This window comes from Bradysia coprophila, chromosome II, assembly GCF_014529535.1.
Source record: "Bradysia coprophila strain Holo2 chromosome II, BU_Bcop_v1, whole genome shotgun sequence".
Lineage (NCBI taxonomy): Eukaryota > Metazoa > Arthropoda > Insecta > Diptera > Sciaridae > Bradysia > Bradysia coprophila.
Window position 1 is genome coordinate 7,386,611 of NC_050735.1, and position 25,310 is coordinate 7,411,920.

At 34.2% G+C, this 25,310-nt stretch overlaps 1 protein-coding gene and 1 long non-coding RNA gene across 8 annotated transcripts in view; both read right to left on the minus strand.

Moving 5' to 3' along the window:
• Positions 1-213: 213 nt before the first annotated feature.
• LOC119070030 lies at positions 214-11,509 on the minus strand. The gene is made up of 3 exons (XR_005086448.1): positions 11,375-11,509; positions 1,381-1,385; positions 214-223 (listed from the first exon to the last, which is right to left on the minus strand). It is a non-coding gene; the product is annotated as an uncharacterized LOC119070030 (long non-coding RNA).
• Positions 11,510-20,137: 8,628 nt separating this feature from the next.
• LOC119069864 (innexin shaking-B) overlaps positions 20,138-25,310 on the minus strand; it is a 123,744-nt gene continuing 118,571 nt past the window's right edge. For 5 of the 7 annotated variants that reach the window (XM_037174054.1, XM_037174039.1, XM_037174060.1 and 2 more), the window contains 3 exons: positions 25,220-25,299; positions 23,942-24,108; positions 20,138-23,870 (listed from right to left, as the gene is read on the minus strand). In XM_037174054.1, coding sequence (XP_037029949.1) covers positions 23,496-23,870; positions 23,942-24,108; positions 25,220-25,299 — 622 coding nt within the window. In that variant the 3' untranslated portion in view covers positions 20,138-23,495. The remainder of the gene's footprint in view (positions 23,871-23,941; positions 24,109-25,219; positions 25,300-25,310) is intronic. The other 2 variants (XM_037174048.1, XM_037174089.1) reach the window with 1 other exon arrangement.

The window sequence follows — 25,310 nt, forward strand, 5'->3', positions numbered from 1 at the left end:
ATTGTAAATAAGAGCTTTATAAAGTTCCATGGAAACTCAGACTCAATTATCACTAGAGTAACTCATATGTGGTGATGAAAGATCACGTTCCATTTTAAATATAGTGCGATTTCTTTACGGACAGGCTATATTCAATGCGTTTCTCTAAGCTTGTGCGGAAGCAGAAACTTTTGAGCCTTTAATGTAGAATACAATTAACGATCTCAATCTAATTTGTTGAAGACTCTCAAGACTTAGGCTAAGTGTTATCTTCAGCTTACAGAATTAATTTGCTTTAGTATTAAACTCATGAGAATATCATTGCCCTCATGAATTGACTAATCGACAGTATAGGCGTCCGTTGAGCTTTTTGACGGTGACATCTTGCATTGCCGCGTCCATATTACTGTCAAATTGAATCCATGGATATGGATAGTGCTCAACCTTACATAAGCTACCTTGCCATGAAATTATTCAATCAATTTCATAGGGAAATAACTTTATCGTTTAGAGTCACTTCTTTATCAAACAAAATTGGCTAAATTATTGCATTACTTGCTTACGATGAGTTCAATTGCTTCAATACGTTTTGAATTGGAATATGAGTACCAGACAGTCAGATTCTGTTTTGGTTAATTTTATTTTTACAATTATGATTGCCTCAAGGTCTTTAAACAGAGGCCAGCACCTACTTTTAAGCAAGATTTTTTTTAATGAAGACATGTCGAAAAGTTGACGGAAATTCAGGAAATCCAAAAAATTTATGACTTTTCTAGAAATCATTTTCTCGAATTATTCGTAATTTCTTAAGAAAAATCTAGAATCTAGAGCGAATCAAGAAACCAGAGGCGCCGACTACGGTATTGCCGCGAGGCTCGAGCAACACTATGACCAAATTCGACGAGGCTGAGCAACACTCGACGACACAATAAAAATCATTTTTAAATCAAAAATGGTTTAAACTGTAGAAGAAAACGAAGCAAGTCAAAAATTCTCGCTGCGCGGCATTTCACTTGACTAATTGACTAATTATATGACTAATTTCAGCGTTACCATCACTACATTCTCGGAATTACGTTACCTCCATTTTCAATTTTATTTTTAATCGGTGCGGAACTTTAAACTTTTGGAACTGATAAAAATTTGGAGATTTTGAGGATCCACAGCAACAATGCAATTTCCATTTCTTAAAAAATGTTTCACTGAAACGAAGCGAAATGAATGAGATTTATCAAACTGAATCAAATTTGTTTTACGGGACAATAATCAAAAATCTCATTCCAGTTTTGTAATAGTATGTTAATTACATGACGAATGTGTGCGTGCGTATAAATATCCAAGTGTGAATGTTTATGTACGAGAGCGTTAGCGAAGTTTTTGAGGGTCCGTCTAGGAACGAACTTTATCTTCATTCGAATTTACGACAACATTTGATCTTTTTAGCAGCATAATTATAAAAAAAGACCTCGCTACGCTCGCAATTATCTTTTATTTTTTGTACAGTCGTTGTCATTTCATTTTACTTGCTATCAAAATTCAGCTGTTTTGCCAATTCAAAATGCATTGAAAAAACAGCTGAAATTTGACAGTAAGTAAAATGAAATAACAACGACTGTATATCATGGGTCCTATAAAGCAGTCTTACCCAATGTTCAAGTGTCCAGTACACGGCTGTTATCGATAAGTAAATTTTACAAAAATATCAATTTCGGATTATACGAAAAAAAGACTTTTTTGCAACACTATTCGAAAAATGAAGTCGGCGCAAGAAACTAATTTCTCAGAAATGGGCCATGTTACCGTCCGCGAATACGTAGGTGGAAGCACCGACACCTAAAATTTCTTTTGTTCGATGCATTGCTATGTTAATACTATAAAAATCATTGCAAAATGAAAACACAAAGAAATTACCGAAATTACATAACAATTTATTTAGCAATCCTTTTTATATTGACTTTACTGTTCAGCTTGCACTTGTACTTGTTTATAAGAATGACTACAGCAGTGCACTGCTTAAACCGCGTCTATAGCCTTATTAGCACTTTCATATAAATTTTACTGGCATCAACTGTATGTCAGACTCTACGTTTATATTATAGTAGGGCTCACTAGCTGTATTTTGGTGCATTTTGGTATAAAAGCTTGAATTTTTTACCATTGATAAATATGCATTTGGAGATTCCAAAACGATTAGGAGACTTTGAAAAGGGATCTCTAGCGCCATTTACATCCGGTTGAAGTTGTATATGCAGAGGTAACTTTGATGAACTTCTGTGTAGCTACACAGGTGATATTGGGCTCAAACGAAAGCTAAGGGTTCAAAGTTTTTTTGGAGCAAAAAAATTTCTAGAATTTTCCGTTTTTCCTGAAGTTTTTCCGAATTTTCTTAAAAATGATATTTTAAAACTGAGTTGAAATTTAAGTAATTTTTAAAATTGGTTCAAAAAAGTTTTTTTTCTTCGCTATTATCGTTACACGTTCAGTTTCCGAACTTATAACGATGAAAAAGTTATTGGATGTTCCGCAACAGAGGCAACTAGTTTCAGTTTTCATCGAAAATTCGGACCCTTTTGCATGGCGAATTTTTTCCGTCAAATTTTTTTTCGTAAATTTAATGAGACTAATACTGGGAATGCTAGGCTTGATCTAAAAACAAAATAAAACCAGTTTTTCGATAAAAAAAAGAAGATTAAGTACAAATTCCATAAACGCCTCAAACTTAGCTGAGACCCTAAGCTTTCAAATGATACCAAACACTCCACCTCCCAATCAAAGGATCTATGATCTGTCATGTGAGATATGTGGTGGGACCCAATTTCAAGCAAATTTCAAAATATATGGGAGGTAAGTGGAAAAGGCAAAAACAAAATGATTTTAATTATTCCCTTGACTGAAAGTCAAGGGTCTTACGCCAGAAAATACCCTAAAATGTTAGTAACCATACAGTGTATGAAAAATTATCAAAACCTTAATTGTTTGTAAGCATTTTTTTTTTGTCACGACGATAACTTGAGTAAGTCTTAACCGATTTTGATGATATTTTTTAATCGACTAGGAATGGGATTGTTGAGGTTAAATTCGAAGATGGGCTATGTCGGGATAAGGTTCTGGAAACTATTCCAGAAAACAGGATTTTACTCTGTTGATACTTGATAATACACCGCTGATAATTGATATTGTGATAATTTATGATAATTTAATGTGTTGTGGCGATATTGTATGAAATGTTATCAAAAACGTAATTGTTTGTAACCATTTTTTGTGTCATGACGATAACTTGAGTAATAATTCTTAACCGATTTTAATAAAATTTCTTTTAATCGACGAGGAATGGAATTCCCGAGATTAAGGTCGGAAGCTATTCCATTTACTATGTTGATAATTGATAATTATTGGTAATTGATCATTGATGATTCCCTTCACTGCGCAGAGAGAGAAGAAGGTACGTCGAGAGAAGAAGGTACGTCGAGAGAAGAAGGTACGTCGAGAGAAGAAGGTACGTCGAGAGAAGAAGGTACGTCGAGAGAAGAAGGTACGTCTGTTTTGAATGAAGTCGTTGTCGTTCCTGTTGTCAAAGTTCGGATTAACAGTTAATTGGAACAAACTTTTAGGACTGTCGTATGACTTTTAAGAAAACAAAATAATTTACCGCATTAACTTAAGTATGGTTGCCACACAACAAACAAGTACTCCTTGAGATAGCGAACTGTCAAGTAAACAAAGCAAAAATTTTTTTTTTCTTTCACACGGAGTATTTTTGTGGTAAATGGTAAATGGAGAAATAGAAATGGTTCCTAGTGGTATTATTGATATTTAGGTATTTATCTTCGCTCTGGTTACTTCATTTTCGCATTAATGTCACAGCGAAGAATTCGCCTAATTTAAAATACAATGCACTATGAAAAAGGCTGTTGGCGCAGACTTCCTTATAATACAGCCTTGGAAACCACAGCGGATCATACTGATACAGAGTGTGAGCTGTGTGGATTGAGTGGAATTCATTGAAAACGTCAAATTCCTAACAAAAAAGACATTTGAAATGTTGGCCACTGTACCTGAAATTACATATACAGTGAGCATATAGTATTACAAAAGTCAAGCAATTCTAACATTAGACAACTCCGACGAGTGTGAAGTTTGCGGCTAGGCCAAACCTAATGTTAGACAACTCGTACGAGTGTGAAGTTTGCGGCCCGAGCGAAGCGAGGGTCGTATTTCACACGAGTTGCGGTATCGTATTGCAATATTAGACAGCTCGGACGAGCGATAAGTTTGCGGCTAGAGCGAATCGAAGGCCGTAATTGACACGAGTTGCGTCATCTTACTGCATTAGTTAACAACTCGGGTCTTATTGGATTATTGCACAATTTGAACTAATACAAAGTGACAACATTTCATTTTTGTAGAAGTAAATGTATCAAATTGAGAATTGTGTTAGATTATTACATCCATACCGTGACATGGCTTGGACTTCAGGAATTGTCCATTCTCACCCAGATCAAAATATCAGTTAAAATAAATTAAGATAATTATAATCAAGGTTCTGAAACAACCAGGTTAAGACAACCCTGAGTTGATCACGAAGGCGGTGACACACAAAAACAAAATTCTTTCAGAACCTTGATTATAATAGTGTGTAATATAAGGTAAAAGCAAAATGAAATGATCAAATGACAAAAAATGAGGCTCGATAATTTTATTTTGCTTTCACTTTAATTGATTAATTATTTTGGAAAAATTATCAGTCAAGGGACCCGACCCGCCCAAAAGGTGGGACCTAGTTTTAGGTGAGTCAGCTTTTAACTAAATAGCCTCAATACGAACAACACACACTCTACGGATAAGAGCGGCAGAGTCAAAATGACCCAAAATGCTATTTACTTTTAACAACTTCCGTTTTCTAATCAATATATATCCAACTAAAAATTATTTTTGCAGCTTTTCCACTTAGCTAAGCGTTTAAAGTAATCTGGTGCTGTTTGAGGCGTTTATGGAATTTTTAGGGTCTGTCAAAGTTCGCCGAAGGAGGAAAATTGGCAGATTTTAGCAGATTTCATGAACTTAATCTTTTTTTTTAAATCGAAAAACTGGTTTTATTTTGTTTTTATATCAAGCCTAGCATTCCCAGTACTAGTTTCATTAAATTTACGAAAAAAAAAATTTGACGGAAAAAATTCGCCATGCGAATTTTCGATGAAAACTGAAACTAGTTGCTTTTCTTTCGGAACATCCAAAAACTTTTTCATCGTTAAAAGTTTGGAAATTGAACGTGTAAAGATAATAGCGAAGAAAAAAAACTTTTTTGAAACAATTTTAAAAATTACTTAACTTTCACCTCAGTTTTAAAATATCCAGGGATTCCACGCACTCACTTTTCTCACTTTTTCCAACTATTTTCAAGATCTGAAAAAGTGAGGAACTATTTGCTCTATTTCTCACTTTTTTCAACTATTTTCAGACCCTTTACTCACTTATTTTTTAAATCAATTAAAATAGATTAGAAAATGTTATAATTGTAAAGTTTCGCCTGCGGCGCTAGAGAATTTCCTTTTTCTCTTCTATAAAAATTCCATCACGTTGCAAAAGGCATTACACCAGAGTAACCTCTAGAGCACATAAAAACGTCGTGTCGTCGTTTCTGAGATGAATCTACGTATCTCCGCTGCGTATTTGCATTTATGCATCGATAGCTATATTTTTTAACAATGGTAGTGACCGTTCAAGCACAAATTTTTTTTTTATAAAAATCCTAAGCTTTAAAAATTGTTAGTATTTTGCAATTCCTTTTGGAATCCTTATCAATAAGGATGGGAATCGTCAATTGAAAGAGTTAATTGATAGTGCATCTTCTTTTAGATTTTTTTAGAAGGATTGCGCAAATGATTGAATTGACGTATAAGGTGGAAGGTATGCGTTATAACCAAGACGCTTTCAAGTTAAGTCAGGCTCTTATAAGTAAATTTTCAAAACTTCCAAAAACTTTAACCTCACCATTTTTGAAAATTTATTTAAAAAATTAAAATTTGCTACTAATTTATAAGTGTCTAAAATAAAACAAGTAACTTCCACCTGAGTCACTTGCGTACAGTGCCGGACTGGCTCAAAAAAGCCCTTCGGGCGTTGTATGAAGAAATTTTTCAAAAGGCCCTTCGTTGTCGTTTATCCATACAAAAATCAAAAGCTCCTTCGGGAATCGCCCGAACGCCCATAGGGCCATCCGGCACTGCTTGCGTAATATTTCTATTTCACTTGAAAAACCTTAGGGTTCACTACATTGCAGTCAGTATTTTGTGTATGGATTTTAAATTGACATAAAAATTACAGGAACAAAACTTTACCCTAGAAGTATGATCCTAATAAAGTTCCTAACATTCATCCCGCATAAAATTTCCTTAGCGTGATGCTTAAGCGAAAATTCCGTCGACCTAAACTCTCCTGTTGTTCATAATTCTTCTACCAATTTCAGATTAAAATTTTTACCTTTTTTAAAACAATCAATCAATCAAACCTTCTACGTATTTTTGAGCCAGTTGCTGTTAGGACTGTCACAAAACTGCAAGGAGAATCAGGCATCTTCTATCTACTGATTTCTCTTTATTGTTTTGGCACTTTCTGCAAGCCTCGCTGCAAGCAAATCTAAAGTCTTGAAGTAATGAACGAAGTAACGCTTCAGGTTTTTGTGAATGCTGATTCGTCGGCATTCGATTCGGACGTATTCCTGTCTCCCAGAGAAATGATAAGTTGGTACGCCTGTGGCGAGATAGAATGCCAATGCGCATGAGGATGACAGATGGGCGATAGGGTAGAGCAAGCCCCAAAATTGTATGAAATTCTCTGCCATACAATTCAGCTGTCATCCTCATGCGCATTCCATCTCGCTACAGGCGTACCAACTTATCATTTCTCTGCTGTCTCCCTGTCTATGAAATTCATTGGTTACAGTATATTCTTCATTTAACTTTTTTTGCTATATCGCTAAACGATTATAATGACCTGTAGCTTCATGCAGGGGAAACATAGGCGTGGTAAAACCCTTGACTTCACGTAGAATAGGGTACAAAAGTTCCTAAAAACTCACTTTTTTACCATCTTTTTCGTCAGAAAATCAACTATTTCTAGCAACTATTTTCGTTATTTTTACTCACTTTTCCACTTTTTTACTTTAAATTTTCCGTGGAATCCCTGAATATCATGTTTTAAGAACATTCGGAAAAACTTCAGAAAAAATCTTTGAACTTTTAAATTTTTTCTAGAGGTCACTTTTTGAAAGTCTCCTAATCGTTTTGGAATCTGGAAAAGACGGTATGATATAGATTCATTGAAAATAGAGACACCGCTGGAGATGAGATGACCAGAAGGGTAGTGGACTACAAAAAAAAAGTCAGAAAATTTATGGAAGTAGCACATTTTTAAACAACTTCCTGAAAGCGCGATTGGCTCGAAAACGGAGCTACAGACCCAAACTTTGTAAAACAGTCAAAAATTAAAAATGTTCAAAAAATGCAAATGATTCTTCGGAAATCGCCCTAATTCAACGTATGGCCACTGCGGACCTGATTTCCGTACATGTGTGGGATGCATAACATATAATTCGTCATATCACATATTATAATCTTTCTCTTCTAATTTACCTTGAATACGGGTCTGTCCATAAAAGACATCCAGATTTAGGAGGTGGGGGTATGTAGACTAAATTGGACAAAAAATGCTAAAAGTATAGGAAAAACATGGACGTAATAGAGGCAGATCAATAATACCAAAACATGACTGAACGACGTCTTTTATGGACAGTCCTTTACCAGTATTACCAGAATGCAATCATTAGCTGTATATGTAGAAAAACGTAATTAGCATTTTAAAACTGCTTGTCTCCATTGTAAAGAGTAAGAAAAACAAAAAAAAAAAGAAAGAAAATAAATATCTCAAAGATATAAATCATTTCTGCCTGTGCACAATTATCATTATGTTTTTTTACGTACACATTTGTTTCCGTAGAATTTCTAAAAATATTAAAAATAAAATCCACAATCTTCATCCTCTTCTTCTGTTAAATCATAATCATCATAAAACCGCTATTAAAGATCATAACATAAATTAAACAAGAGACAATGTTCGACTATTATTTCCTTGAAGAATGTACAATGTACAAAAGAAAAAAAGATTGTCTTGAATCTAACATAAGAACAAAGACAAATGCTCAAACCAACAGCGTCTCTGAAATTGTTAAAGATCTACTTGCAATTCAATTTAACATGTAATCGGTATGATGAGTACGGAGAGTGTACCTATACGTGGTAATATATATACAACTGAAACGTTCAATGTGTAAATAAAAGTAAAGTTGATTAAGACAACTCTTGTACGAAATTTCGGTTCTCTTTTTACGAAAATTGGTCGAAATATTATGAAAGATGAACAACAAAATGGTAAATTGACTGGAATGGTTAGATTGATAGGAGTATATATGCACGGATACAGAGAAAAACGTAAGTTACCACATCAGATGGAGTACATTATCGGGTGTATATCGACAAGTTAAGAAAACTCTTTTAGTCCAGATATGTGTGATCCTGTGGGACTCGAGATTTTAAGATTTTTTGTGAATGGATTCTGATAAAGTATCAAAAGTTGTGGAACTAAATTTTTTTTCTTCAGGTCGATGAACCGGTATTACCGGTAAAATTACCGTTTTAGTGTAATTGAGTTATAATATAGAAGTGACTTTGTTCGGTCTTTCAAAAACTCTTAAAACCTCGAATCCCACATAGCCACTTTTCGTGATACAAGCGTCCGGACTACAAACTTATACCCACTATACTTATTCAATTCTAATCGAGAAAATGTGCTATGATTTTATGGTCGTGAATTGTTATGTAGGAGGTAATCGCAAAGTATGTAGATTTTTAAGATTTCCAACCAAATTCAAAAGCATAAATTGTTAGAAGCCAACCAACAACCATTCCAACAACAAATTGTCTATTATAGAAATTGTGTTATGGCACGGATAAACGTTAAATTGGTTTTACAATGCTGCATCGAGCGACAACTTGCTATTAACGTCTGCATGAATGTGCATGTATTACTTGTAAAACAGAAAAGAAAAGAAAAACGTTTGGTCTTTTGTTCTACATTTTCCTATCGTTTCGAGAATGAGGAATTGAAATCAAATGCATAAATTATGGTCATTATCATATCACGGTCGCTTTAAGGCAGTTCAGATATTATTACTATGGATGTGGAATGTGCTGTGAGGTATGCATATTATGTTTGTGCTGAGGCGAACATAAAATAGTTTTCCTGCTTTTTCCCCCATTTGGATCGAACAAATATTTGCATCGACAATTGACTGAATATTGTAAGAGATATAAGGAATCTGTATAAGAGATTCTATGAAGCTGCCATTTAAATTGGCATGCACTATGTGCCCTTAACAATATCGTAGACTTATTCCAAGGGAATTTTTCTTCGGAGTGCCTATTTCCTTTTCTATGACTGACTTTACAAGAATGAACTTATATTTTCTTAGATTCTTCTAATTTATGTGAATGTTACTTTGATCACAAAACTGAAAAGCCAACCCTCCTCCTCATTCATATTAATTTACATTTTGATCCAAAATTCCAATCTCAACCAAAAATTTCCGTCTTATTTCCTTCAGTCCGTAGACTGTAGTTCTTTAGTTCTGATTCTGTAGCTCCAATTCCGTAGATACGATTTCGCAGAAGTACAATTAGTAGATACAGTTCCATGGTTTTAATTTTGTTACGTTGCTTCTCCACCTGATTAAGCCAGACATACTGTTTGATGTCACAGTGGTGTTGAGGAAGTTCGCGCCGCGTCATTTACAATAACCCACAAAGTGACATTTTCCTTATACAAAATGTGTCATTTTGTCAATTATTGTGAATGACGCGGCGCGAAATTCCTAGCAGCCGCGTGGCACCACCACATTCCAGTTCTCTGTATTATCTTCCACTTTGATTTCAATGCTGCATTTCTTCAGATTTCCTTATGGGTTTTCTCCATATTCCACACCTGGGCCCATAACCTGTTAGCTTTCTGAATATCTAATATTGCAAGTGCATTAATAGAGAGTGATTCTTATAAAGCTTCTCTGTTCTATGACTGACTTTACAAGAATGAATTTTTATTTTCTTAAAAAGAGCCTATACTCTTCTTTACAAAATGCAACACTGGAATGTTATGATTCCTTTGGTGACATTCATCTCTTCTTATAAAAATATTGGATCTAACTTGAATCTTCGAGCCTCAACCAGGCCAAAAAAATCGGTTGTCAGACGTGTACACAAATGCACGGCTGGTTGAATCGATTCATAAAAAACTGGTATGGTTGTGTGTGTAGAGCTGCCGGAATTCTACTCCTACTGCGCTTTATGCTCAAAACAAACGAGGAATTGAAAACGAGTTTTGGTCCTATTTTTCAAAGTTCTGAAAGAACAGGTTAAGACAACCACGAAGGCGGTTGACACCAAATTTTATAACCAGATAGTGGGAGAAATCAACTTGAAGAAAATATTTTTCTCGAAAATTCAGAATTTTGTTTTTGTTAAGTTCCATTTTACATATAAAGTTCGCAGCCGTTGACCTGTTCTTTCAGAACCTTGCTATTTTTCATGACGAAATTTTCGAAACTCTCAAATGAAGTTAGAACTTTTTCTGTTAAAAATCGCGACTGCTGCATCTGTCAATGAAAACTAGGACCAAAGCACGTTTTCAATGCCTCGTTTGTTTTGAGCATGAGTGGATTTGCACTAGGTACTAAGGCGCAATATTCAAAAATCCTTCAGAGTGTAAAATACTTAGAAGGCGTAGTTTGGAATTCACTTTAAGCATGTGGTCCCTAGTGTTAGGTCATGTAAAAGTACCTCCACTATCTATAGCAGCAAATGGTAGCCGAATTGTAACTTAAAATGTGTCCTCCCGGCTGAACAATAACCATACGCTATTATTATTATTATTATTATTGAGGGAGTGACATACCTTGTGAACGATCGCCTTTACGATCCCTTGTGTGAGCTGTAAGTAAGTCAACGAAGGAAAGTTAAGCTGTCAACATTAACTGAGCGAAACTAAGTAAAAGAGTGTTTGTCCTCAACGAGTTCAAAAATTAGACGACCGATATCCACTTTTTCGAAAAACATTTTATTTCCTCCATTCGTGTTCAGAATTCAGATATCCCACATCCCGGTTCAAATATATATTCGTAAAACACTTGCACTACTAGTTTTGGTATCTTCGTGTACAAATAGGGCGTTTTCACAAGAGCTCGAACAATTTCGACTATTCGCACGCGTGTGTACGAATATAGCACATCAATTGACTATTCGCACAAGTGTGCTTTTAGCAACGCCAATTTTTGTCTGCATTCCTCAACTTTTATGAATCCACGCGTTTAGTGGTATGGTTTGTAGCGCTGCATAAAAAAGCGGTCGAATCCGATATTTTGAATTTTTGTATGGGAATTCACATTCAAACGTTGATATCTCCGTTGTTTTTTAAAGAATAAGAGCCAAATTTTGCTAGGTATGCATCTGTTATGGAGTTTTATCGATTGTCATACTCATTTGTGTAAAATAATTAGAAGAAAATTTTTACTCAACATTTCACACAAATTAGTATGTCGACCGATAAACCTCCATAAAAGATGCAAACCTAGCAAAATCTGGCTCTTATTCTTTAAAAACCACGGAGATATCAACGTTTGAATGTGAATTCCCATACAAAAATTCAAAATATCGGATTCAACCGCTTTTTTATGCAGTGCTACAAACCATACCACTAAACGCGTGGATTGACTCACCAACAGACGAACAACATTCGTAAAACAGAACGCAAATGTTTTGGTATGAAATGCCGGTAAGGCAAGCGTAAATTAATTGCAAATTAAAAAATGTCTTTCTACTATGCTGTCTCAAGCACTGGAAAATTGTTTGGTGTATGAATGGTTATACCTTATGCTCGTTTGAGATTTGAAATTAGCTACAAGCAAATGATTCAACCAAAAAGGCTACATATAACGCTCTTTATCGCTTCTACGTCTACTACACACAGTTTCAACTGCAAGTGGTGCACTGAAACCTAATATTTTTCGTTTGATCTTTGCGATCATATTATTTTACATAAAACTGTTAAATTCTTTCGTTTTTTGCCATTTTTTTATTCATCTTGAAAATTTATTGTTACTGAAACTGGTATAGCAACCGCAAAAAAATAGTTGCATGGAATGAGTTAATTGGCGGCGATATAAAAAAAATCCGGCGGCATGCATTAGTTGTGTTAAGTCTTTGTTGTTGTTGTTATTGTTGGTTTTGTATTAACAACAGAACATTTTGATAACGGGATGAAATGCATTTTCGTTTAATTATGGAAATTTATGGTTACCATGCGTTTTTAATAGTGTAGTTAACCTGTTTCTTTGCTGCTATGCATGCAGTTTACATATCATAGAATAAAGTCAACATCCATTGTCTGAATTGGTCACATAAAATGTGTTAAAAGATGTAGGTTTGTAGTGTAGATGAATGTATGCTCCATTAATCTTTGCAGAATAACGCCATGAGTAGATGGTAAGAACTATGGGTTTCTTTTCACTTCATTTTATTGATCATAATTGTGATTGTTCAGGAAGTCATATTAGGAAGTCTTCCCGTTTTAAACAATGTGAACTCACATCTGCAAACTTTCCATCGAATGGATTCAAATAGTTTGAATAATAAAATTTGAATTTGAATAATAATTTTAAGTAAAGTAGCTGGCTCGACCGCCATGCCACACGGAGTAACTACCAGCTAGAGCGAATAAACCACACTATGGACTTTATTCGTCTTTTTTGTGAACAAGTTATCTATATATCATCGAATAGATAAAAATCACCGCACTACCGGTATACATGTTCATTATACGGCACTTGTTAATGTAACCCCACTTAAGCTTTCGTTAAGTTCTCCTTAACATCAATTGGTTGACGACGAGGTTGACGATTAACTTCGTGCAGAATCATTTCGATAATTCAGTATTCGATATTTTTCAACATGTGTCACAGCTGGGATCATGTCTCACGTTTGTAAGGTCATAAATATGATCTGTAGATGATCCACAAGTAACGGTACTTTGGCTGCGTACAGCAATTGTTTTTATTGTTGCAATTGTTGCAATTGTTGGCGACACCTATCAAAGTTCACTATCTATCTCACTCCCCTACCCGCACCCCAGACACTTCCACATATATGTGAATAGCGTGAATAGTGTCTCACCCGTGCCTCTATCCATGTCTGCGATATGGGTAGCCTTGATGAAACTGCCAAAAATTCTCTAGCAGATGTTGACGAACAATTTCTGTACTATACGTGCTCTTTCAAGTGTATCTTCACTTTTGTTTCGTCCTTCTTTGAATCTTGTGAGAGGTATTTTTAACGGCTTGGTCCATTCCAACTTCAACGTATTTATATCAAGGGGCAATCACTTCCCATTTAATCGTAAAATAGCCCCGTTTAATCCCAAGAGGGATTTACCCTCGTTTTATACCGCAACTGTCCATTTTTGAAGTTTGGCTGGGCCATACATACATTAACGGAAAAATCGTTTAGGCAGAATTTGTCCACACCAGCACCAAATATTCTTGGTGGAAAGCGCCTATTAAGTAACCAGTTAGTAACATTTGTTCTCTATTGATTTGATTGTTTGGTGTAACAAGCAACCATTCAATTTTATGTACCCTACCCAACCCATACATCTTTTCTGGATCAGTTAGTATTGAAACTGTTGGATATTTGACCTTACCTCGTAACAAGATATCCATTTGCTCATAGCATCAATGTCGGATACATTAATATAACTTACACCACCAGTCGAACAGAACCGTGATTTTTCCTGATCGCAATGTTGATAATGCAATTATAAAAATTTTAATGCACTTTTTCGCATCGGATTTGGTCATTAAAATGATGGACTTCAATTGGTTACAGTAAATTGAAAGATTTAATCATCGCTTTATGTGGTTGCATGTCGATGGCACCACTTGGTAATCGTAAACATTTTGACTCAGAATTTTTAACATCTAAATGGATGATACCAGGTTCGAAGCTTAGTAATCAAATTTATTGGTTGAACATGTACATAAATTGCTCATCTAGCAACGGTAACAAAACAACTGGAAAAAATTATGAAGATTTCATTGAGGAAGGTTTGCTTAATTCAATAGTTCAGGTGTGTTCCTGTGCTTTTATATTGTTGACATTGTATAATGCCATGTCTCAGCACATTATGTCTGCAGCATTACTCACATCTATTAATCGACACAGTTCTTTGGTATCTTATCGGGGGTGCCTTCGATACATGCCATAATTCACATTTCTCTTCGATGCTATCGTGTTGTAGGTATGCAAGCAAAACAGATATGAAAGCCGTCAAAAAATGAATCGTTCTACAGGCTTACACTAACGTGTGCGGTGGGGTTAAGAGAGGTCACTCCACTCGAATTGTGAAGAACTTTTCTCAATTGGAAGACTGTCAAGACTAGCCTATCACTTTTGAATGTTTGGTACAGAATCTTTTACTTCATTAGTTTTAACAAATATTGTTCTATATATAAGCCGTCTGGTAAGTATCTAAAAGGTTTGTAATTTAATCCAATAAATCTTACAGTCGGCGACTTTGAAATAAGTGACGCATTTTATTTCAGCTGATCCACTTATATAAACTATAAACAAGTGGTAGTAGCGAGGGTAGTAGTGGTAGAACCGCTTGATGACGTAAAATACATTTGTTGGTATGAGCCGATCAGCTGCAAAATAGCTGAAACGGAATGAGTCATTTATTTCGAAGTAACCGACTGTAAATTAAATTCTCAAAATCAGAAATAAGAATTGATCTGATGGATTTGTTGTCTCCAGAAAGAACAATGCTAACAGAACGACACATTTAATGACATGTCGTGTTATGTCTCATAGAATGCCAGATGCTAAAGAAATTGTCTTCAATTAAGTTGAGCAAAGGAAACTGGCGGCCGCGGCTTTCGTTTCTATTCGAAGTGCATTTCGATTTAAGCGTTGAATTACGTTTTAATGAAAAATGTTCGCGTCACAATGGATTGTGTTATTATAGAAACTTGATGGATAAACCAATCATACAATCGAGAGCTAGACGTTTGTACACTTAATTGAACAGAGCGGAGGTATGATTTCAAGTAGTCGTCACAATTGCTATCATCTGCAAATCCACTTTTAGTCTGACTTGTATCTTACATAGATCTGTATTTAGAAGATCAAGAGTTCTGAAGTTTTATTTTTCGTTCGTTTCTTCGATTTTTTCTTTTAATTTCTGTTTTTTTTTTTTCTGAATTCCGCAAGGTTAGTGACTCAACTCAATATAATGATGATGTAAAGTGCGGTTTTTTTTATCTTCATTGAACCCATCGTTAGTATGCATGAAAGGGATTTTTTGGTGACAAAGTTTTGCATATTGTTTTCGGTTCGAAATATTCTCTCTTCAAATCTTTTTGTAACAACATCGCGTAATCTTGAGCATGTAATAATTTGAAATATGTTCCCATTATGTTTATTGTCCCATTGACTGTGTTGTATCTTTTTTGTACCATGCTTTAAGTGAATGAACTTCATGATGAATTTTAATATTTTCTTTGTCTTTCACATTGAATACAATATGCATTTCTAAACGCTGATGAAGAAACCGTATGGCTTGTATATTGTTGCGGGTATTTTCCCCAAAGATTTCACGTTAATTAACTGATAGTCTTTGTAAAGAAATTCATTAATAACAGAGTTACAACTTTATCTGTTTCGACAAGAAAGAATCGGAATTTTTAATTATAGTGTGTGTTAGGCAAGAGTTTTCGTCATCGTCTTCATCAAGATATATTTCAATTTGTCAACAGAACAAAACTCAAAAATCGATTGATGCGTTTAGCGAGAGGGTCTCTCGAAATTAAAATTGACGGGGAGAGATCGGAGGTACAACAGTAGTAATTTATCACGCCGTCGCGTTAGCATAGTGGGCGTGACGCGGGTCCAATTACAAGAAAAGACTTCGTTGCGGAAGTGCGGAAGAAAATTATAACAATAGTTATTTATGCAACAAGTTGCAAAATGGGGTTTTTTCGTCAGTCGATGTCGAGGGGAAAACCACTCTCTTCTGATTGACATGGTTAATCATAAATCAGTTAATCAGAACCATAATTAATGGGAATTTCACGATTAATTGTTGTTTTGCGACAATTCACCTGGTTAAATGCTGGTTTACCATTGATTCGTCATAATGTTAATCACGTACAAACGCAGAATGATATCACTTGTTCTGGAAGGACTCTGAAAAAAGTAAGCCGTATATGATCCATAAAGGACACGGGTGACTATGAGTGTTCCAAATGGCACCAAATTTCATCTTATTCATAGTACTCGATTCAACATAAGAAGTAGAATAAAATTTGACATATTTGGGCTGCGTGATGACCCCGCAAATTTCTTCCAACTACTGATTTCCTTCACTAGCCTTCCACCAAAATGATCCGGGTTCTATTCCCGTTTCAGACATGATTATATCGCATTGGTAACGTCCTCAAGTTCACTCAAGTTTCAAAATTTTATAATTGTAGTGTGGTTGGTGGCTGCAACGATGTACTCACTGAAGTGACACATATGACGTAAGCCAAATTTTAAAGAAGCTATGTCAAAGCACCTAGCAGGGTAATAGAGATTTTTACACGTCAAATAGAGTAGTTTTTTGATACCAATAATACCATTAGCAGCCTTAATGGTAATTTTGCAATGACAATTTGAAAAAAAGGTATAGAAATATGCGAATTCGATTAAAGTACTACTTTTTTTTTTTTCTATTGAGGGATTTTTTTGAAAGTGGACCAGGCTCCGTCGGAGCTATTTTTTTGCGACGGTTTGTTCTTATGCCCAGATAGCCCTTGGTCCCAATAGTCCAAAACCGCAGTCGTTTAATTTTCATGTTTGCGTCTTGGCTGGTGGTGAAGGTACAAAAGTCGAAAAAGGGTGTTTTTTATACGTGATTTACTGCCGCTGCAGACGATGGACACACATGTGTGGCGGCTCGTTGGATAGGTACTGTCCAGGAGACCCGGGGCAAAGACAGATATCAAATGTGTACTCAAGCACTATTCAAAAATAACAAAACGTTGATTTCGATGGGAGGGCTGTCAACCAAGAATTCGATTCCTTTACTGTTGATGCTAAGAATCTTGCTTTATCTAATTGAGAATCGAAACTTAAAGAATCAATTTTTTGAGAAATTAGCAAGTTATCCCAAGATCTTTGGTTCGACATATGGATAGGAATTTCATCAGAATGAGTAAACCACTTCTCCAAAGCACGACTGTAGTCGGATATCATTGTCTCATCTGATAATAACCGAGTTTATGAGTGTGTCTATTAACTAAAGAAAATACCAAATCCAATTTCTAGCATTTTTTATTTCGTTTATTTCATATTTTTTAAGAAAATATTTTACACAAACGCTAAACATAAGACGATTTTTAACCAAATAAAATGTAAAGAAATCTGAATGAATTTTGTTTGTTTGACGAAATCATTTTGAATCATTAAAAAAATCAAAATAAAAATAAAACTGAGAACGAAATACAGAAATTCAATTTTTTTTTTACTAATAAGAGAACATACAAACGATTCGATATAATTTTCCCAATTTAACAATAATACTTTTAACTGTTTTTTATAATTTCCATTTCATTTAACATAATTAGTTTCTTTTATTTTCAATCAAGGAGTTTTTTTTACCTAAAACTTATATAAATTTTCGTTCGACTTAGTTCACTAAACATTTTCCGTTGAATATTTGTTTTTCATTTTTAATTTAATTTAACTAATTTTTTATTTCTCTTCTTTTAATTTATAATTTCCTTTTAGGTTTTTGTTATACTTTATTTTATTACTTTAGGTTTTTTCTGTTTTTTTTTCTTTCTTTTTTTTGTCAGTAATAAGTAATAGTCGTAAAAGTTTTCTTTGTATATAGTCGACCCTACTACGGGTCTTAATTTTATTTTTTTTATTGCAAGTTTTTACAGTTTTTGGTATTGTTGGTTTTTTTTTTCTTTTGATATAATTGGTTTTACATTTCAAGGAGGAGGAAATGGAGAAAGAATGTTTACTTTTTACATGACGTTACGAGGAAAAACGTTGACGAAAATCAAATAGATCTCGATTAACCTGTACAGAGAAATTCCTCAGAATGAAAATTTAATTCGTATTTACTATCAGACTAATTTCGATAACTCGCACTTTACTGAAATCCCCAATCATGTTACATTTGATAGGGAACAGATGATTTCTCTTCAAACGTTATTGCTAATAGTATCCTGCTTTATCGTGTAAGCGAAAACTAGCAAACAAATTAAAAGAAAAATGAGTCACAACACAGCGCGTGCACGATAAAACTTTTGATTTGCATAGAACTGGTTTGTTGAGGAATTAAGCGATTTTGAGAAGTTTTCACTATGATTAGCAATTAATTGATTTACTTTTCTTAGCAATACAACGCCATAGAGTTATACTCGAGAGGTGATATAATGGCGCTGATGCCAAGCGGCACCTAAAAATTACGTCTAGGAACGTAGCCATGTTTAAAAATGACAACGCCACCATGTCATCTCATGTACAAAAGTGACTCCAAATTTCATTGATAAATTGCAAATTTTGAATGTAATTTCCGGTTGCCATTAGAAAATTTTGCAATTGTTTCTATCACATTGCTGTGCAATTAGCTAAATGCCCTTCTCTTCCTTTCAACTTCTGAGACAATTGGTTTTTTATTTCAAGAAAATCCAACTTGACAAAAATTTTGTATTTTCGTCAAGTTAGATTTTTCTTATAAAAATACCAGGTGACAACTTCGGAGACAGCCCGCGAATATAATATAATATTACCTCACGCTATATCACAATCCTCAAGTTAAACAATTCACAATGGCTAAAACTATAGTTACACAGATCAACTGTCCACTCCAATCCAATCCAAATCCTATAGCAACACAGAGCAACACGAAAGGGACCCAATCCAAATTTTACTTTTGTTATACCGTCCAACTTGGCAGAAGGACAAAAGAAAAATTTGAATTAGGTCTCCTTCGTGTCGCTATGTGTAGCTAGAGTAAATTGAAGCAAATTGAATTACTTCACCTACACATAGCGACGCGAAGGAGACCTAATTCAAATTATTCCTTCGTTTTACTACCAAATGTGGCAAATTTGAATTAGGTCTCTTTTGTGTTGCTACAGTACGTGTTCAAATTTATAAGCTCACATCTTTATCTTATATCGGTCGTGATTTTAGTGGAGTGTGGTGGAAGAGGAGCATTGAGAATTTTATCGATTGAGACTCTGCTAATGATTTTTTTTTCACAATAAAGGGATTTCAGAGAGCGTTTTTGGGATTGGTTTTTTGGTATAATAATTTGTATTTATTTTTTATTCTTTCTTTATTTAATATTATCATTTTTAAGATGAATTTTATGAAATACAAAATGACTTAAAATTGAACAATGTGAATGTGAAATTTGTTTTTTTTTATCTTTTTATGTTTTTACTATTTCAATTTCATTTTTTTAATTGGATTATCATTGAAATAAAAGCAAATATTTGTTTTTCTCATTGAATGTATATTTAACGTCTCTTCTTTTAATTTTTTCCTTTAAATTTATTTTATTTCTTTCGGCTTTTGTTTATTTTTAATTTTACTTTTTCATTTAAATTTTCTTTTGAATTTTTTTAACTTCGACCATAAAATTTACACCTTTCGGTTAAACTGATAATTGTTTTTCTTTTCGGTTGGGTTGGTCCCACAAAGTGTAGCTCAATTCAATAATTTATTATTTTTTTACATAGATTTAGTGTTCCACCTGTATAGATTTTAAGTTTAACTGACGCTATTTGAAACGCCGGTTGAAACTCTAATAGAAATCTGACACCTGAATTTCGTTAATTTGTTTTAAATATTTTACTGATCCTTAAATTAACTGATATTAGTGTCGTCATTTCGGTTGATCTTTTATTTATAGTTATGGGACCCATGGTAAATATATACAAGTGCTAGACGGTTTGAATGGGACATTTTATGGGTATCATTCGGAACGAGAAAATTTAATTTCCAATATGGATACAGATGGATGTTTCTCTAGCATGTGTAGATGTTAAAACGTTCAACAGAAACAGATTTTTTTTTTTAACGAGTGTGGTTTAATGTTGCAATTTATAGAGAAAAAAACTTCTTTTGGATGCAGGGCTTATTATTCGGAATTTTATATCTTAAAATTACTAAAAAAATCTTACAAAAATTCCAAGGACTCTAAAAACTTTTAGGAATTTTCAAAAATTTTTAGAATTAAAGTTCCGAATTGTAAACCCTGTTTGGACGACGATAATTGGAACGTAGATCAGTTTTATCTTTTCACAGACGGCAAGGTTATATCACACCGAATCTTTTACTTCTTAAAAACCTCAGTATTTTCAACCGAGGATAAATCTTCTAATTTTTACTTTTTTATAAATTGATTGTAGCCAGAGTTCAGCTTTTATTATGTTTGAAGTTGTTGTCGATACAGAGCCGTTTGTATATTAAAGCAAACTTATCACAATGACAGACGACGACTACGTAAGTAGTTGAGCGCCTTAATATTTCTTGAATCCAAGATTAAGAGGAGGAAAACACTACACTTCAACAAATAGGAGTACTAGATCTCAGTCTGACAATGTTTCAATTTTTGATACAATTATGAAATCAAAGTGTACTCGCCCGTCACTGCTAGACGTATTTATTGATTTTTTTTATTAAAACTTTTCTTTCAGTGATCCAAACAAGTCGAATTGTTTGTTTTTTAGAAATCCCGGGTAAAAAAATGAGACTTGAGACTTCTGCATTCATTCGATTGAGGCTGTTTTCGAAGATATAAAACTGCGAAATTTTCACTCGTCCAATTAGGTGTTTTCACTATTCGTTTTATAACTATAATTGATATATTTAGGATGAAAATGATACGGCCAGTCCGGTTGAAACAAATAAAAGTCTTGAAATAAGTTAGGGATTCCTAAGACCTAATTATAGTCGAAAAGTCTGTCTTAGTCAATGTTGATCTTTGTTAATTGTTAGAATGTTAAAATTCAATTTTTTAACCTTGTGTGAACTTTTAGTAATCAAAGACATGATCAGTAAATACTGTGTTGTTCCTGTATTTTCCGTTTGCAGGTTGGTCGTCACCTACAGAAGGGTATGAATTTTTCTTTTTACGCGTTGGCACTAATGCATTGCGTTGATGTACAATATGGATGAATTTGATACCCTCTGTACAGTCACCAATAGTTATAACACACACCAGACGAGCTCACCACAATCTATAGATCTCTGCTTCGTTGGACATAAAGGATGATGGTTCAATGTAATCGATAATATGTGATTTACGACATCGCTGTGTAGTTTTACTAATTTTTGTTTCATTTTTTTTTACGTTGAGACACAAGACAATTGATTGCAATTTAATTCTTTATTTCTACATTTCATTGCTTTGAATACCGTTTCAAATTTTTTCATTTTTTTTAGAAAATCTAGCAACTCAATTATTTTTATCATTGACTTTGTTCGTTTTATTGATTTTATATTTTCTATGATTTTAAATAAACTTATCTAGGATTTTTTTCACTAAACATCATTTTATGTAATCTCTTTTTTACACTATGTACAGAAATCTTGATTTAAAGTTAAATTTATTTTGTTTTTTTTTTAACGCTACATTTTCATTTAATCAGTGAGATCTTCCAAACATTTCCTTCTTCCATTCTTTTATTTATTTGCTACGTTAATTTCCTCTTCACTAGTTTCAATTGGCAGTATTTTAACTTTACTTAGGCGTTCCCAAAAAGATTTTTTTTTTAAATTTCATTTAGCACTTTCAGTTTTCAATTTGTTTATTTTTTTTTTGTAATTAACCCTCGTCGAAAAGCGAAATCTGTCGTGTTCTGCAATATGAAAGTTGTTGTGTGGTTTGTATTTTTAATCGACATATTTCACTTAGACAATGAAGACCAAGATTCTTATGTTTTGATATTTTATACTGACTTGCGCTGGACCATTTTTTGGAAAATTGATTGCTAAAATTTTTCAAAAGTAATCTTTGTGTGCAACAAACAATGTTACGCTGTCTGACCAATCAATCATACCATAGCATAGGTATAATTCGACTAAGTAAAGTCTAGGTCTTTTTTTTGATAAACAACAAATCCCGATACAGCGTAGATTTAACGATTACTTTCAGGTACTCCACAAGCTACAAGAATTGAAAATACAGATTTTGTATATAAGTTATGAGTCGAGGGTCCCCGAAAACATTTTAGAATGTGAGAAAGTCGTGGGACGACTAAAACACCCACAAAGCCGCGATTACCACATTATACATACACATGGCCAAAAGATGTGAAAATGGTCGAGGTTGACAACACACCGTATGCGGAAAATTTCATCTAAGTCATCAATTATTAACAAGATTTATGTACGGCAGTGCTTCATTTTTACTAACGTCACTTTTACGCATTAGTGCGTAACTAGCGGTAAATCACTATTTGAATTAAACTGGAGTTTATGGTATCAAATGGGATTTGGGTATCAAATGGGATTTGGTGATCAAATTGGATTGGGGGATCAAATGGGATTTGGTGATCAAATGGGATTTGGGGATCAAATGGGATTTGGGGATCAAATGGGATTTCTGATCAAATGAGATTTCGGATCAAATGGAATTTGGTGATCAAATGGGATTTTGATATCCGACGGGATTTGGTGAGCAAATGGATTTTGGGGATCAAATGGGATTTTGAGGTCGAAGGGAATTTTGGAAACAAATGAAATTTGGGATCAAATGGAATTTTTGTATCAAATAAGATAAAATGAGATTAAATGAAAAGTGATTGTCCCTTCGGTGCGGATCATGAAAATGAATTTGCGGACATTGGGAATTTTCGTCGAAAAAATTGAAATCCTTTGAAATGATTTTTTTAAAATTCAACAAACTTGTTTCAATTGACACAAGACCGAGTTAAGACAGCGATAATGCGGTTGAAGACTAAAATTATTCCCACACTTCATAACTAGCAAAATGAGGAATACATGACGGTGTTCACTTTTCTTCGAGCTTAATTTTTTTTCGGTTTTTCTTCATTTTTCTCTCAATCAAATTAAAATTAAGGAACAAATGTTTTTTTAAGTATTGCAGTTTATGATGTGCTGAATGGTTGTACGGCCTTTAATGGAAACAATGTACACAATTTGTAATTCAGTTTTCAGTTTTCTTTAATTTCCTTTTTGCTTTTTTCCCCCTTAAATATCAAAATCATGACTAAAATCCATTTTCCTGGACGGAAAATTAACAACGAAAATATCGATAATTTTATTCAAATAATTAACTAACAATTGTCTAAATTCCACATAATTGATGTCAATCAATCATCCCCAATATCATGCATCTTGAATGGTTCCTTTCATTCCCGTCCGTGTACGATGCTCATGATCTCCATTCAATTTGACAGCCAGGTCGTTCATTATACTACGAAATATGACTGTGTCGATATTTTCACCTAACATATATAATAGAAACCAGTCGCCCATTTTCGAACGACGCACTATAATTTCTATGTCTTCACGTTTGACTAACCTAAACCTTAATCGTAACAAATAAACTCTCATTCGCGGTGAGAATATTATAACTATTCGGTATATTAGTGTTATACTGGACAAGAAAAATAATAAAATGAACCAAAACCAAAGAAATATGTAGATCTTTTCGTTGACAACGTTCAGCGGCAGTATACAAATGGCGTCGTGCCGTTCAACCTTGAAATTGGAAATTACAAAAAAAAATCCGATTGAAATTAGTCGAATTGATAAATGGCAATCACACTCACTTCACCACTGACACCATATTTATAGAATGTACATTTTGTCATACGTGGAAATATGTAGATCATCGGATCTAGACGGTCTTCCTGATCCGCTTCCATGTGAGCAATTACGTCTAAGCCAAATGTCATGAACTCACCGTCAAAGAAGCGATTCATCAGGAACATTTGGCCTGAAACAACGAAAATAGGATGTCATTCCACGGGGTAGATAATTAGCAGAGATTCATTGAAATTATGCAATTCGCTTAACATCCCATATGTTGAAGAATATGCCAATGCCCAGATTTTATTAAAAGTTCACCGTAGGTGATTTTCTACATGAAATTATTTGGTCGACACAACCTGTTGTTCTGGCCTTGTTTCAAAGACTACAAAGAGCTACAAAATTTTCAGGACGTCGGGTCGATAGTATTTTCTTAAAAATTATTGGATAACTTCGAAATTCTGCGTTTATGTAAGCCTTACGACAACAACTTCGAAAATTTGAAAGATTCCCCACATCGTCTTAACAACTCCAACATCGAAGATATCAGACGAGAGAAATTTATCTGGTGCAAGGCAGGTGCATAATCCGATAAGAATTGAGCACTGGACGGGTAGAAAGTTTTCCAGACGGGCATCAAAGGTTTTCCCGGCTTCGGTCATGAAGATCATTTTTCATAATGGCCATTAACAGAAATCCTGCGTTCCCCATTTCTTGGTTTGCTGACTGGGAAACTTTGAACTCGTTGAAAGACGCTTCCTTTTCCATACTCAATTGTTAAAACATGGAGTTCGTAATATCCGTAGTTGGGGAACCTGAAGCTTAGATTCAAGCAAGAACAATAATTTCGTTAATGACTGCAACTTTACGGAGGTAGGTAACTACTTAAATTTCACGTCCAATCCTATAACTATTACATAAAGCTAACCAAGGTTTATTTGACAGGACGGAAAGTGTTTTTGAGCAACAAGCTTCGGTAACTGCCTCTTCGACAAGTGTAGTGTTTACACCTGTTAGTCACCGAAGGAGTTACTCAAAAATACACGAAGGAGTTTGCCAGTATCATAAAATTATTTCTGAAATTATGAATTACGTAGCAACATCCAATGTAGTCTGATTTACTGCCTGCTCCATGCAAAAGTTGAATTTCACATAAAAATTCACGAGAAATGAGTCAAAAATATTCTTCATTTAATGGATATATTTCGTAGGCGGCAAATTACCACATAATGTTCAATTTTCGCATGAAGCAGGCCGTAAATAAATTGATTCGAAAAACTTAATCCGATTCCACTTACCAATTACATTTACCAGTGATAAGAATTCGCATAAGTAATATCGATATGCCCACCAGTTGTGATAACTGAAACCGATCAAACTATTATAATA